Source organism: Gracilinanus agilis, chromosome 1 (assembly GCF_016433145.1).
Source record: "Gracilinanus agilis isolate LMUSP501 chromosome 1, AgileGrace, whole genome shotgun sequence".
Taxonomy (NCBI): Eukaryota; Metazoa; Chordata; class Mammalia; order Didelphimorphia; family Didelphidae; genus Gracilinanus; species Gracilinanus agilis.
The window spans coordinates 203,012,615-203,029,299 of NC_058130.1; the positions used below are offsets into that span (position 1 = coordinate 203,012,615).

At 38.1% G+C, this 16,685-nt stretch overlaps 1 protein-coding gene across 1 annotated transcript in view; it reads left to right on the forward strand.

Moving 5' to 3' along the window:
- The window catches only part of DHRS7B (dehydrogenase/reductase 7B), a 50,572-nt gene that overhangs the window by 21,910 nt on the left and 11,977 nt on the right, over positions 1-16,685 (forward strand). Inside the window, exons 2-4 of the mRNA XM_044659838.1 lie at positions 5,101-5,279; positions 13,448-13,557; positions 16,230-16,235. Coding sequence (XP_044515773.1) covers positions 5,126-5,279; positions 13,448-13,557; positions 16,230-16,235 — 270 coding nt within the window. The 5' untranslated portion in view covers positions 5,101-5,125. The remainder of the gene's footprint in view (positions 1-5,100; positions 5,280-13,447; positions 13,558-16,229; positions 16,236-16,685) is intronic.

The following is a 16,685-nucleotide window of genomic DNA, read 5'->3' on the forward strand; positions in this document are numbered from 1 at the left end:
CTCTCTCTCTCTCTCTCTCTCTCTCTCTCTCTCTCTCTCTCTCTCTCTCTCTCTCACACTCTCTCACTCTCTGCCACTTTTCAGGGGAATGGACCCATTGACTCATCGATGCCAGCTGAACTCTTAAGGAAGATCCTTGGATGTCAGGAGTATCCCTAGAAGCTGTAAAAGTAGGTCAGGGGCTACCCTGCCCATACACCATGGTCATCTAGCCTGTGGTTTCTGGAGAATGCTAAGCCATAAATAGGGCAAAAGGCTCTGTACTTTGGGAATCATTTTCATTCTTAGTGTACCCAAGCCTAGGTTTGGCAGGATAAAGAGTGAAAGCAAAATATATTCATTCTGCAGGAGGTGAGTATTGATGTAAGAGAATGATTTTTATAGATAATTACCTATGGATATTAGGTGGTACAGTAGATAGAGTGCTAGGCCTGACATCAGGAAGACTCATCTTCATGTGTTCAAATCTGGCCTTAGACACTTTCCTGTGCAAATCACTTAATCCTGTTTGCCTCAGTTTCCTCATCTATAAAATGAGTTAGAAGAGGAAAAAGCAAACCTCTCCAAGTCTCTTTGCCAAGAAAACCCCAAATGGGTGTCATGAAGAGTTAGATATGCCTGAACAATAACAAATTGTTTATTTTGATTTTGGTGAAAAATTTCTAAATGGATTTTGTTAAGTATGGCAGAAATTTTATATATATAGTTAAATATTCAAATAATGTAATTGACAGATGCATTTATGAGCTGTTTCCTTTTATCAGCATTGTAGACTTGGCTTGACATATAGGTAAAGCCTTATTTTCATTATGTCATGCATAATCAACCACAATAAATAAAGATTATGGAATTAAAGGTTCTCTTTAGGTTACAGAAGCCGGTCAACCAGCTGACTGTTTCCTCGTGATCCTGACTCAGTGGTACTGTAGAGGTAAAATCTCTTTGTTTTCAGGAAACAAAGCAGAAATAATCTTCAGAAAATTTGGGACTGAGGTGTTGGGACAGTCTAGAAGTCTGTGAGGATTGAATATAACTACTCTCATGCAAGAAATGGTCAGACCTTTGGCATGTGATCTGATCCTTGCTCTGATCTTATTTTAGAAGCAATAAAAATGGTTTTAATTTACTAGATCATCTGTGTTCTAACAGTATTACAAGATATTATAGGCTTGATATTTTTACTACCATGCTTTTGCTGAAGCTTCCTCCAAGTCACATCTATTAATCATAGCCATCTATGCCCCAAAGGTCTGTCCTAGGCCCTCTTCTCTACACTATTTTGTTTAGTGATCTCATTAGCTCTCATGGTTTCATTTATCATCTCTATGCATATGATTCTCAGATCTATTTATCCTGCTCTAACCTCTCTCCTGACTTCTAGCCTCATATCATCAACTGATTATTAGACATCTCAAAATGGATCCTGTATACATCTCAAATTCAGTATGTCCAAAATAGAACTCATGATCTCTCCCTTCCCTCCTATTATCTTTTCATGCTCCCTTTTTCTGAACTTCTCTATTAATGTTGAGATTATCCTCCCAGTTGCCCTAGCTTCCAACTTTGGTGTCATTCTTAACTCCTCACTTTTTCTCACTTTCCCATGCCCCCATCTTGCCAAGACTTGTTGATTGTCTTCGCAACATCTCTCAAATATGCCCCCTCTCTCCTCTGATATTGCTAACACCCTGGTGCAGTATCACCTTCACCTCAAGCTTACACTATTTACACTATTTCAGTAGCATGCTGTTGGGTCTCTCTGCTTCATGTCATTCCCCACTCCAGGCTACCTCAACTTAGCCACAAAAGTGATCTTCCTCAAGTGCAAGTCTGACCATGTCACACCCCAAACACTCATTCTTTCTCTCCTCCAGTGGCTTCCTGTTGCCTCCATGATCAAATAAAAAATATTTTCTTGGACTTTTAAAGCCTTTCATAACCTGATCCTTTCTTACCTTTCCATTCTTATTAAATTTTTCTTCCTTTGGTCTGGAATGTTCTTCCTTCTCATCTCCACCTCCTAGTTTTCCTAAAGATGGAGCTCAAATTCTGCTTCCTATAAGAAGCCTTTCTGGCTCCTTCCCACTGCTAATAGACTGTCAGAGATTATCTCCCATTTATACTATATATATATATTATATGTATATTTATGCTGACATGTTTTTCTTCCTTATTATAATGTAATCTCCTTAAGGGCAAGGACTATTTTTACCCTTTTTTATATTTTTCAGCCCATAACACTGTGCCTGATACATAAATAGGCACTTCATAAATGCTTATTGACTGACTGACCAACCATGCAGGAAATCTGGCTTCTCTTTTAGACAGGGATTATTGGATTAATATTATGTTTCTAGTCATGGAAGTCTAGTAAACTATAGAGGATAGAGTATCATCTTTCAGTGTTATTTTTGTTTTTTGGCTCAATTGACAAATGGTGTTACTGATCTTATTGGAGGATGTTCAATCCTATTATGGATATACAGGGGCAGTTAGGTGACCCAGTGGATAGAGGTCCAGCCTGGAGATGGAAGGGCCTGAGTTCGAATGTAGCTTCAAATACTTCCTAGCTATGTGACCCTGGGCAAGTCACTTAACTCCATTTTCTACTCCTTACTACTCTTCTGCCTTGAAACCAATGCCAATTCTAAGACAGAAGATAAGGATTTTTAAAAAAAGATATAGAGCACTGTGGGATAAACAGAAGTATTTAGTCATGCTTACAGTCTCCTAAGAATGTAATTCTTGATAGCAGGAATTGTTTCTTTCTTTGTATTTGTATCCCCAGTACCCAACACAGTGCTCAGCACTTAGTCACTAAGTAAAAAATGGTTACTGACTAATTGATTACTGCTTCCACCTTAGCCTTCCCTTGGCTCTATGTTCACCTCTCCTCTGTCCCTAGGGAAATCCTAATGCATGCTAAAGCTATGAGGCAATATCATATGGCTACATTTAACTAGTTAGGCTTTCATCTGAAGCTTATATTAATGCCACAGCCTTGGGTTAACCTCTTTTCAGTTACTGAGCTCTCCTTGAACTGTTCTGGTTTATGTGAAATATATTTGGGGATCATTGCAATAGAGTCATTCACCAACCTTATGTATAAGTAATTTCTTAATTAGTCTTTGTGGAATGGTGGTAATAATTGTTTACAGTTATATAGTGCTCTAAGGTTTACAAAGTGCTTTCCTCACATCCTGTGATTTAGGTATTATAAGTACTATTTGCCTCACTTTACATGTGAGGAAATTTAAGCTCATGATAGATAAATTGATTTGCCTGAATCACATAACTAGCAAGTGGCTAATGATTTTAACCTGGATCTAGTGGTGTAGATCTCATACTCTTTCTGCTTCTTTTTTTTATTATCTTTTTATTTATTTTTAGAAAAATTTCCCATGGTTACATGATTCATGTTTTTACTTTCCCCTTCACCGACTCAAACTGCCCCCCCCCCATAGCTACCTCACATTTCCACCGGTTTTAACATGTGTCATCAATCAAGACCTATTTCCATATTATTGCTAGTTGCATTGGTGTGGTCCTTTCAGGTCTACATCCCTAATCATGTCCTCATCAACTCAAGTGTTCAAGCAGTTGTTTTTCTTCTGTGTTTCCTCTCCTGTAGTTCTTCCTCTGACTGTGGGTATCTGCTTCTAATAATATAGTTTGTGTAATTGTTGATATTTTAGTTCTGGGATTTTATATTCCTAAAATGTTGTGGGATTAAAATTAGTAGCAGTATCTCATTTCAATTCCAAAAATCTAGGTTTCTTGTGGAAAATCAAGTGTCTTGGTATATTGTCAGCTATGATACAAAATAGACCCTAAAAGCTAAAAGGGATATGAGAGATCTTCTAATCCAACCCCTTAATTTTAGGGTTAAAGAAGACATTGAAAATTTGGCCCCAGACACGTTCTAACTGTGTGACCTTGGGCGAGTCACTTAACCCAGATTGCCTAGCCCTTACCGATCTTCTGTTTGTCTTAGAAATGATAAGACAGGGGGAAGCTGGGTAGCTCAGTGGATTGAGAACCAGGCCTAGATACCGGAGGTCCTAGGTTCAAATCTGACCTCAGACACTTCCCAGCTGTGTGACCCTGGGCAAGTCACTTAACCCCCATTGCCTATAAAAACAACAACAATAATAACAACAACAACAAAGAAAGAAAGAAATGATAAGACAGAAGGGGAAGATTTTTAGGGGGTAAAAAATGAGGGCATTGGGATACAAAGGGGTGTATGTCCATGGTCACATGATTAGAGGTTAATCTAAGAAGATAATCCAGGTCTTCCCAGTTCTAGACCAGAACTCTGTTCTGCCTCCTACCTCCTCTGCTTTAGACTTACTCGAAATTATCTCATTACCTCTAAAAACTAGTAATCTGTGAGATGAAGGTTAGCATGGTGGTTAAAGAGGCAAGCCTGGGAGTTAGGTCCAGTCTCTGAAACATACTAGCCATGTGACCATATTCATTGCTGAAACTAGTTGCTAGAAGAAGGAAACGTTTCTGTAACTAAAGTTGTCTACACTGATAAAAGATTCAGAATTTTATTCAAAGGAAGGAAGGAAGGAAGGAAGGAAGGAAGGAAGGAAGGAAGGAAGGAAGGAAGGAAGGAAGGAAGGAAATCAGGAAGGAAATCTATGGTTTGAGTTCCAGGGAGTTGCTTTGGTAAATAGTATTTTGCAGTTCAGTGCTACCACATATGTTAATACAATAATGCAAATATAAAGCAACTTTGGTAACATCAGTGTTGGTTGTATGAGATTATATATAATTGTATATAAAATTTATCCAGAAATATATAACATTATGTCATGATGTGTTATATATTTATATGTAAATAAAAATTGTATATAAAAAGAAAAAAACATAAGGAAGAGAAGTCTTTATCAACAAGAGTGACTGAAAGGAGCTTTTGGGAAGCTAAATACCTAGTATATTATTTTGGGAAGGACCTAGGTAGTATTTGCTAGGGCTCAGAGCTTAGGTTTGATAGAGAGATCTGAGATACTGCTCAGATGGAAAGAGGGAGATGATTCATTTTACTTAGTAAACCACAAAATTCTCGTTTTTTGTACCTAACACTTCTAGGAAGATTGTACTGAAGGGGAAACTGATGGATTATATCACCTCCATTGCCATTATCCCCCTGCTGGTTGGCTGCATGGGAATCTTCGGTCTCTTCAAGTTTCTGCAATGGGTACGAATGAAGGCCTACATCCAGGATTCTGTAGTCGTTATTACAGGGGCAACCTCTGGCCTGGGGAAAGGTGAGTTCCTAAGAATGTTATTGGATTAGGGAAGAGTAGGGAAAATTAGTCTAAGCAATGAACACCTGGGAGCCTAGAAGATGCAGGAGGTAATACTCAAGTTAAGCCTTGAAAGACATTAGGGATTTTAAAAGCTAGAGTTTAGGAAGTAGAACATTCTAGAACCAGGGACACAAATAATTGGGTTAAGCAAAAACTAGGTAATAAATAGCACAGTTGTGCTTTTTTTTTTTTTCTTTCTATTTTTTTAGCCCTTACCTTCTGTCTTAGAATCAATGCTTTGTATTGGTTCCAAGGCAGAAGAGCAGTAAGGACTAGGCAATGGGGGGGAGGGGGGGTGTCAAGTGACTTACCCAGGGTCACACAGCTAGGAAGTATCTGAGGCCAGATTTGAACCTAGGACTTCCCATCTCTAGGCCTGGCTCTCAATCCAGTGAGCCACCCAGCTGCCCCCCCCCCCCTTTTTCTTGAATCTTCTACTCCCCTGTCCTATTACTGTTCACTTTTTACCAAATCTCAACCCTAGATTATTCCCACCATTAACTTCTTTTGGTCCTGCTCCTGTAGTGCTGAGCTGAGCCAAAGTCATTTAAACATGCTGACTGATCTATTCCAAATTTGTGTGTTGTCTGGTCCTTTGCTCTAGCAAGTTAATCCTTTGGCTCCACCCCAATTGTTTTTCTATCACTCCCTACAGAAAAGCAGTTCCAAACCTTTCTCTTCCCAATCTTCTTAAACCACTTAGTTTATTTAATGAGAAAATAAGACATGAGACCATGAGCTCTCTATTTCCCCTGTGTCATCCCTGTTTTTCTCCTTTATTCCAGGCTCTGATGAAGGCCTCTTGTTAAGGCCAGCATCTTTATATGTAACCTTGATATTTCATTCCTATTACCTTTTCTAGCATATTATCCCCACAGTCTTCCTCCTCATCTCTCTAATTTTCCCCCTTTCCTTCCCTACTTACTCCTTTCTTACTATAAAAATGGCCAGGGCTCCTCATTAAAAGATTATTAACTTATTAAAGATTCCTCTCTCAATACTATCATGTGCTATTATCTTTTTTATTTTAACCTTTAGATACAAGTATCATTTCCAAGGCAGAAGAGTGATAAGGCAATTGGGGTTAAGTGACTTGCCCCAGGGTCTCCAGGCCTGGCTCTATATCCACACTGAGTTATCTAGCTGCCCTTTCCCCTACCTTTCTTCTCCATTTCTATCCTTTTAGTGAAATCCTTTCCTTGCTTTGTCCCTTATGATGCCTTACACATATTTATCCTTTTATGTTTCTTATACTCTCAAGTTTGGAGTAGTGATCCTTTCATCAAGAATATTTGTAAGTTCCCTGTTTCATTAAGGGTCTTTTTTCTTCCTATAGGATTAGACTTAGTGTTTTTTTTTGGTTTTGTTTTTTTTTAAACCCTTGTACTTCGGTGCATTGTCTCATACGTGGAAGATTGGCAAGGGTGGGCAATGGGGGTCAAGTGACTTGCCCAGGGTCACACAGCTGGGAAGTGGCTGAGGCCAGGCTTGAACCCAGGACCTCCTGTCTCCAGGCCTGACTCTCACTCCACCGAGCTACCCAGCTGCCCCCTTAGACTTAGTTTTGCTGGGTAAATGATTCTTGGTATAAGCTTGTGATGGCAAACCTATGGCACACAGAGACCTCTCTCTGGGCATGCGCAGGCCCCTGACTGGCAGCTAGGAGCCTGACCCTGCCCCCAAATGCAGAGGGTGAGACATTCTAGCCTCCCTCCACTATCACAGGGGTTAAACTTGGCCGCCCTCAGTGGCCCCAGGGGCTGATCAAGGCTGGCCCACCAAGCTCAGCCTCCTCCTCACCTCCGCCATAGCCCACCAGAGCAGGCTATCTCCCTAGCCTGCAGCCTAACCCCAGCCCTGCCCCTGAATGTAGGGGTAAGTGGGGCACTGCAGAAAGTTGGGAGTTGGATATGGCATGCAATAGGAGTGGGCATAGGCATGCAGTTTGGGGGGTGGGTAGGATATGGCAGGGGGTCCCAAAAGGTTCACCATCACTGGCCTATGCCTTTTGCTTTTTTGGAGTATTGTATTCCAAATTCTCCACTTCTTTATTGTAATAGCTACTAAATCTTCTGTGATCCTGACTTTGGCTCCTCAGTAATTGAATTAATTTTTCTCTCAACTTGAAACATTTTTTCTTTGACCTAGAAGCTCTTCATTTTGTCTATAATGTTCCCAAGAATTTTTATTTTTTTTCCCCTCAGAAGGTGGCCAGAAGATTTTTTTCAGTTTTCACTTTGTCTTCTTATTCAAAGAAGTAGTAGTTAGGCAGGTTTAAAAAAATTATTTCTTGAAATATGATATCTAGGGGTTTTTTTAGTCATAGCTTTCAAGTAGTACAATGATTCTAAAATTCTCTCTCCTTGATATGTTTTCTAGATCAGTTGTTTTTGATATGAGATACATTTACATTTCTCTTTTTTCCCTTCTTTTGACTTTGTTTTACTATTTCTTATCATCTCATCAAGTTCTCTTTGGTCCATCCTAATTTTCAAGGAATCTATTACTTGGATAAACTTTTGACCTTCTTGTGTCACACTAGTAATTCTCTCTCTCCTTTCTTTCATAGTTCTCATTTTTTTCCCAATTGTTTCCTTTAGTGCTTTCATTTCATTTATAAAAGTATTTTTAGCTTTTTAAAAAACTCTTGCTTTGTCTTTTCTTTTTTAAATATATTTTTAGTTCATTAAGCATTTCTAAATTCCATATAAAAATTTTTTAACATTCATTTTTTTTTAAATTTTGAGTTCCAGAATTTTTTCCCTTTATCCTTCCCCACAACCCTCCTTGAGAAAGCAAGCAAGTTGATATCAATTATATGTGTGAAGACATGCAAAAGCACATTTCCTTGTTAGCCATGTTGCAAAAGAAAACAAAGAAAGATACAAAAAAAAAAGAAAAAGTTTAAAAAGTATCCTTCAATCTGCACTCAGTTCATCAATTCTCTATCTAGAAGTAGATAGTATTTTTCATCATGGGTCCTTTGGATTTGTCTTGAATGATTCTCTTGATCAGGTTTTGTTTCATCTTTTCCAGGAATTCTAGTTGGACTTCTATTATAACTGTGTTTTTCTTTGTGGCTCTGCTTTGAGGATGATTGAGAGTCATTCTTTTCTTTTAGGTTTGTACTATACTATAACAGGGATTCTATTTTAATTTGCTCATTCTTCTAGCCTTACTTCTTGACTTTGGACTTTGTGTTAAGGCTGTACATTCTGGAAGAACTAGCTGATCTGTGATTGTCCTGTTTTATGTGCTCTTGGGTCCTGCTGCTACTTTCTTAGGGTATTGAGTGTTGTATTATTTCAAGCTTTCAGAGCACTTAAAGCCCTGGTTGAGCTCTGTAAGTTTTTGGCCTGAGTTTGAGCAGCCCAACTGGCTTTTCCTGATTAGAGATCCAGTAGACTGTTACTAGATTGAGTTAGATTCTAGCCAGCTGGAAAGTTCTATATGTTCAGAGTGACAGCACTGCAGTTCTTCCTTTGGACTGAACTCCCTGCCCTAGTTATTTCATTGCAGGTTTCAGATTGGGCCAAGAGTTGAATCTGGAACCCCACTTTATTCCTGGTATCAGAGCCACACAACTGCTACTTAGTTATATATTTGCTCTTCTCCCTCCCCTCAACTGCTTCTCCTAGTTACCCTTTTCATTCACCCTAGATCTGTGACCCAGCATGGTGAGTGAGTGATAGAGCTGCCAGTTGACTCCTATTCCTACTCCCTTATTTAGGTCAGGCCACTCTGTGCTGGATCTGGAACCTCTACTTGCCCTAGTACACACTTGCTGGCAGGCCCTCATTTAGTCCCCCTGCCCTGGCTTGACCTTGACCCCAGTTTCTGCAGTCATCTTTGCCTATCTCTCCCTATGCTGACCTGGTCTGAAAAAATGACTCATCATGAATTGTTTTTTCTTTTATATTCTGATCAAGACACTTAATCTGTGGTATATTTTCTAGGTCTTTGTTCAAGTAGTTGTAGAGAATAATTAGACAGTAGTACTTCCTTCTACTTCAGTATCTTGCCAGATTACTCAGGGATCTCTTCATTGCCAGATCTGATGGGCTTTTCTCAATTTTCATCCGCCTTAACCTCTGTAATATTTGACACTGTTGACCACTCTTTCCTCTGGATTTTCATGATACTGCTCTACTTTGTTTTACCTCCTACTTATCTAACCATTTCTCAGACTCCTTTGTTGGATTATTGGCCATACCATGCATGTTCCCTATCACAAGGCTTGGTTCTAGGCCTTTTTCCTCTCTCTACACTTTCAGTGATCTCATCAGCTTATTATCTTTGGGCAGTTGCTTTCCATATATATGGTATTCCAAAAATCTTGTGCCATTCTAAGCTATTAAATAAGGAAAGGCATAAAAAAATTCTTGGAGAGATTTTGAGAATTTGTGAAGAGATGATGAATGACAGAGTTCCATCATTTAGTTTTTTTGCTCTTAGTATGGTAGGAAAGCCTATGTGTAATGCATCTCTGATCTCGCTAATGTGAATATTTCCCCCAATGATACATATCACAACCCATTCCACACCTTTCCATGTGCTATGCTTCATGTTCTTTGGTGTTTAGCATAGGCATTCCAGCCAGTGGAGTGGGGATTTGCCTCACATTCTTCTGACATTCCACATTCTAAAATGACCAGTGGAACTCAGGCTGTTTATTGATTGCCACTCTCTGCTTTACTAGGTAGTACCTTTTTTCTAGTCCTACATTTCTTTTATATGACCTGTGTGATGCGATTATATTACACTGCCTCTGTGATGCAATTCTTTGTTTGTAATGGCTTGCTTCTGCTCACAATGTGCCTCTCTTTCAAGGGCATAATATTATTTTTTGGTGGGTTCTTGCTTTGGCCCCCCTCTAATGCATGTTAGAAAACCAAGAGAATAAAGCAAGCAAATCCATCATTGTATAGTAAGAGGCAGTATGGCATAGTGAATTAGAGGGTCAGACTTGAAGTCAGGAGAAACCAGGATTCCTGACAATTAATTATGTGATTTACAAGGCATTTAACAATTCTGAGCTTCAGGATCCTCTTCTGAACAAAATTGGGATAATAATTTTTATTCTATTTACCTCACAGGGTAGTTATGAGACTCAAAGGATATATGTGTTAAAAGTGCTTATTTAGGGCAGCTGGGTAGCTCAGTGGAGTGAGAGTCAGGCCTAGAGACAGGAAGTCCTAGGTTCAAACCCAGCCTCAGCCACTTCCCAGCTGTGTGACCCTGGACAAGTCACTTGACCCCCATTGCCCACCCTTACCAATCTTCCACCTATGAGACAATACACCGAAGTACAAGGGTTTAAAAAAAAAAAGTGCTTATTTGTATAAAGTGCTATATAATTTGTTTTTTCTTTGAGCCCCTCTCTGTTTGATTCTTCCCTTATTCTGATCCATTAAGCAATAAAGGGATGGAAGAATATGTATTTGTGTGTACATATATATTTATGTATTCCCTTTGTGTTCATACAGATAAACATGAGCTAGCTAACATCTTGCATTTCAAACTCTTTTTCTCAGATTCAGGGACTCAGTATGCATTCTTGTAAAAATGTCAGACAACCAAATCATATGGAAATTATTTGAAGGGAAGATCTGTATTTTTCTTGAGTGGATCTACTAATTTTTTTTTGCCTTCAAGCTTTAGGGAATTGTGATATTTCTTAAAACTATTTGATTCTTCTCCCTTTTATAGGAATCTCTTTTTTAATGGTGGGGTTTCTCTTTGAGTAATGATCATATTGTTGATGAATGGAACAACATTTTTATATAGCCATTTTAGGTAGCTTATGTCCCAAATTTGTGAGTGGTTAACATAGGTTTATTGATGAGGAAATCCTAGAACTGTGTGATAGCTTTGGGGGTATCACTTTTCCCTGACCCTCACTACCCTGCACCCTGCCCTCATATTAGTTTTTTTTTTCCTGTGAAACTTAACCAAGTGCTGAAAATGAAAAGCTTTTCCAGCCTGTTGTTCTATCTCGGTTCCTTTCTGTACAGGGTTCATTTCCTCCCATTTTGGCTTTACTGCTTACAGAGCTAGTGCAGTGCTTTGGCTCTCATTTTTCAAAGGCTGTTTATATACTGACCTTCCTAGGAATTATTCCTCTTGAATTCTGTGTTCTTACCCACCCTTTGGGGGCATATCACAAAGTAGTTCATTGTATTTCTTCATCAAGCCTCTGTCCAAAGTTTTTGCATTCCCTTAGGAATGACAGAGAATATCAGAGGAATGTTCCTCTCTCTAAAATGTTGCCATCTGAGTTTAAGAGAAATCTTTTCAACAGTTTCTTCTAGTAGTTTGGCTTATTGCTAAGAAGGATTGCATGAACTAATATAGCTTGGGCTTGCAACACTGGCCCCAGAAGACTTCATCCTCTAAGGCTGCTCCAAAGTATTCCCTCCACCATGAGAGATCTTGTCCTTAATTTGGCCACAGTTGGTGTTTGAACAGCTGGGTCTGCATCCAGGTTCATGCATTCATTCAATAAGCATTCACTTACCTGCCATGTGTCATATGCTGTACTCTGTGCTTAGCAACGAAGATACAAAGACAAAGCAAAAGTCCCAGTCTTGAAAGAACTTGGTTCTGTCTCCCAGTCATGTACCTCGCCCGTTGAATGAATTTATTAACTCTTGTTTAAAAGATATGAGCACGGGGGCAGCTGGGTAGCTCAGTGGATTGAGAGTCAGGCCTAGAGACGGGAGGTCTTAGGTTCAAATCTGGCCTCAGACACTTCCCAGCTTTGTGACCCTGGGCAAGTCACTTGACCCCCATTGCCTACCCTTACCATTCTTCTGCCTTGGAGCCAATACACAGTATTGACTCCAAGACGGAAGGTAAGGGTTTAAAAAAAAAAAAAAAGATATGAGCACAACTGAAAAAGTCTTTGTTTAATTGATATAGTATCTTTCTCTGGTGCATTTTTTATATACAGAAATAATATGCATATCTAGATACATAAAACTGATGAAAGAAATTTTGCATTGAAGTTAAGCAATAGGAAGAAAGATCATTTGGAATGGCTAAAGCAGGGATTAAAACAAAAAGAGTAGGATGATGTTTATACTGTTGGAGCTTATTTCCTTGAAGGGTAGCCCCTTTCACCCAAACAATTCTATTATTTCCTTTGTCACCCTGCTTTGATCTCTCATAGTTACAAAGAAGTTTGGAATAATATTGGGGAAAGGGTATTTAGACTAGAAGAATATACTTTGATACACACACCTACCTCCTCAATATTCTGGGCAGTTAAGTCATTAATTTTCCAACCTGGAACTCCTTTAAAAATATGTATGCTAAGATAAAAGTCTCTTGCATGTCTTGGATACTAAAAAGCTGTTTTTTGGTCTTCAGCCTCTTTTTCATATCACACAGAGCCACTGTGGAGATCGTGCATATCATAGAACTACTACTCTTTTTAACACACTTGGCTAGAAGCCCCAGATAAATAGCAGAGTTGTTACTAATTAGCATCTGAAATACATCATACTAGTAGTAGTGGGAGCATTCGCCTGACCATACTCTTTGTCTTTAAATGAGTGACTAAGTCTTAGTTAAATCATAAATCATTTTTTTATATTCTAGAAAGACAGTTCAGAAATAGAAGCTGTGGGGTTCTATTACTTTTTTTAATCCCATGAGGATTTAAAAAAATTTCCATATTCATCATGTTGAGGAAAAAGATACAATATTTTAAAAATGAAGGGTAAAGTGAAAAAATGGTACACTTCACTCTGCATTCAGACTTCAGTTGAGGTGGAGAGCATTTTTTATCATGAGTCCATATCACTGTATTGCTGAAAACAGCAAAGTCATTCACAGTTGTTCATCATATAGTTTTGCTGTTTCTGTGTACAGTGTTCTCCAGGCTCTGCTTAATGGGGCTCTACTATGAAGCTGAGAATCCAGTTTGTGAACATGAGTCCAAGAAATAGGAGGCAGTGGTAGTAAGGAAGGTGTTGGCAGAGATACATTGGGCACTTTTTCTTCTTCTGAATTTTTCTGAATCTTCAGAATTTTCAGTGAATATCCATTTAATTACATTAGTAGACAATAATTTTGGATCTCTGCAGTTATAAAACCCTTGTTTTTATTCTACCTTCCTTTAGAATGTGCTAAGGTTTTTTATGCTGCTGGTGCCAAGTTAATTCTTTGTGGACGAAGCAATGAGAGGCTAGAAGAACTCATTGGAGAACTCATTGCTACTAACATAAAAAAGGTAAGAATGGGATGCTAGAGCATTTGTTGCCTCTACACTGGAGATGTGCATTTTTGAGTCCTGCAGAATCCAGTATTTCTGTGGGAACATATAGGCATTCTTGTTACTTTACTATTAGGCATTCAACATTTCTTCATATTCTGAAATCATATTCTGAAATTGGAGGAAGTAACATCTTCTTCGAAGTATTGTTATACACTAAAACTGAACAGAAGCAAATAGGCTAAAGAGTGCCACTCCCAATCTTACTGAGGAACACTTTGGAGTTACTGGGAACTTTGGCTTTTCTATTATGGCTGCTTCTTACTTCAGATACTTCTTAGCTTTGTGACCTTGGGCAAATCCTTAATCCCAATTACCTAGCCCTACCACTTTTTGCCTTGGAACCAATAAATACTAAGACAGAAGGTAAGGTTTTAAAAAAAAACTACATATGTATGTGTGTGTGTGTGTATATGTGTGTGTGTGTATGTGTGTGTGTGTGTATATCAGTTATCTTCATTTCCAAATATCTCATCCTTTTCCCCTATCCAGTAAGTTGCCCCATATAACAAATAATAAAAAAGACAGAGAAAATAATTGAATAAGACCAAATAATATATCAGTTGTGTTTGATAGTATCAGTCATTTTTTTTTTTAAGTGAAAAGAATCAGTTTCACTTATCTTACTTCCCAGCTAGTTTTCACCATAAAAGGGGACAGAGTTAGAAAATGAATAAGGGAAAAATAAGGGAATTTAAAAAAGACTGAAATTATTAAAGATCTCAGGAAGGAGAACTCAAAAACCTTTAACAAAAGCAGATAAATTAACAGGGAAACTACTAATAACAGAAGAAGATAATGACACATAGGTCTAGTAAATAAGTTCAGGTATCTATGAATAAATACTGCAAAACAAAGGAAAATAATCCAGCTCTTGATGAGACAGAGTAGCTGGATTAATAAATTGGTTATGAGTTTTGTGCTTCCACATTGGTTTCTTTAGAAAACTTTCCTTTTCCGCCCTCATGAGTTACTTCTTTTTGTTTCTTCAAAATTTCATTCTTTTCAAAAAAATTTTTTATTAATTAATTTAGAATATTTTCCCATGGTTACATGATTCATGTTCTTTCCATCCCCTCTTCCCTCCCCCCTCCCTGAGCTGACAAGCAATTTCACTGGGTTATACATGTATCATTGTCCAAAACCTATTTCCATATTATTATTTGCAATATAGTGATCATTTAAATTCAAAATCTCCGATCATATACCCATCTTCCGTGTTTCTACTCCCACAGTTCTTTTTCCAGATTTGGATAGCATTCTTTCTCATAAATCCCACAGGATTGTCCTGGATCATTGCATTTCTACTAGTAAAGAAGTCTATTACATTTGATTGTGCCACAGTGTATCAGTCTCTGTGTACAATGTTCTTCTGGCTCTGCTCCTTTCGCTCTGCATCAATTCCTGGAGGTCTTTCCAGTTCACATGGAATTCCTCCTGTTTATTATTCCTTTCAGCACAATAGTATTCCATTACCTGCAGATACCACAATTTGTTCAGCCATTCCCCAATTGATGGACATCCCTTCATTTTCTAATTTTTTGCCTCTACAAAGAGCATGGCTATAAATGTTTTTGTACAGGTTCAAAATGTCATTCTTGAGAGCTTTCCATTTTTTCCTGATAATTGCTTTATTTTTTTCTTCATTGAAGGTGAATTTACCTTTTTCATTTTTTGATACTGGTAATTTGGTGTTCTTCCTTTTTTTTAAACTAAGTTAATCAGTAATATATTTTATTATTGTTGGTTTTTTCCATAAAACTAACTCCTTGTCTTATTTATTAGTTCAGTGGCTTATTTTCAGTTTTATTAATCTCTCCATTGATTTTCAGAATCTAATTTGGTGTTTAATTGGGACTTTAAAATTTATCATTTTTCTAATTTTTAAAGTTGTATATCCACTTCATTGATCTGTACTTTCTCTAGTTTATTGATGTAAGCACTTAGAGATATAAAATTTCCCCTAAGTACTGCTTTGACACCCCATAAATTTTGATTTGTTGTCTCATTGTTGTCATTTCCATTTTTTCTAGGCTTAGTTCCTCTAAGGAATTTTAAGCAATCGAATCCTTCATATGCCTTTTATAATCCCTTTGAAATCTGTTCTCCCCAAATATAGATTGTATGTCAGACTGTGCCTGAATTTCTTGTAAGTGGTATAGAGGGTTGAAAGGCTAGGCCTGGAGTCAGGAAGACTTGACTTTAAATTCAGCCTCAGTTACTAGCTTTGTGACCCTAGGCAAGACATTTAATCTTTGCCTCTTTCCTTAACTGTAACATAGGAATAAATAGTAGCAACCTCCCAGAGTGGTATGAGGACCAAATGAAGAGAATATTTTTAAAATACTCAGTATGATATCTGGCACTCAGGAGGTACTTAATAAAAGTTTCTTTCCTCCCTCCTTCCTTTTTTCCTTTCCTCATTCTCTTCCTCCTTCCCTCTCTCCCTCCCTTTCTCACTTCCTTGATCCCCAATCCAAGATACATGATCTGCTGTCAGGCCTGACCTCACTACCTTTCAGGTTTGGAAAACTATAAAGCACCTACTTTATTTTTTGTCTGCTGTTTGCTATCTGCTTTTTATTGACTTTTGGAATCCAGAGTGACCTCCATGTCACTTTGAGCCTTAGGTGGAGGTTTTTCGTGGAGGGACTTCTCAAATTCTAATTATTTGTATTATATTTATTTGAATATATTATTGTTCCTTGTAGATTATAAGCTTCTTGAATGAATGAAAAATAATTAAGCCCATACAAAGTGCTGACCTGGAGCTAAGTGTTGAGTATGCAAAGTCTGTCCTGACTCTCAAAGAGCTTACATTCTAATAAGAAAAACAATAAGCATGAAGGAGTGTTGGCCTGGGTGGGAGCCTTCTGAGAGTTAGATTGATATCAACCAGGAACTGTGGCAGTATTGATTTAATTATGGTTCATGGTTCTAGAATTGGAAGGGAGGGAGAGGAAGGAGGAAAAGAGGACAAGGCATTGACTAGGCAAGAGAGAATTAAGTGAAGCATGGCTGGGTTTTCCTGAAAGAGTATTCCAAGAGAGGTAATCACCAATGGGGAGAGAGGGTCCCCAAAGTAG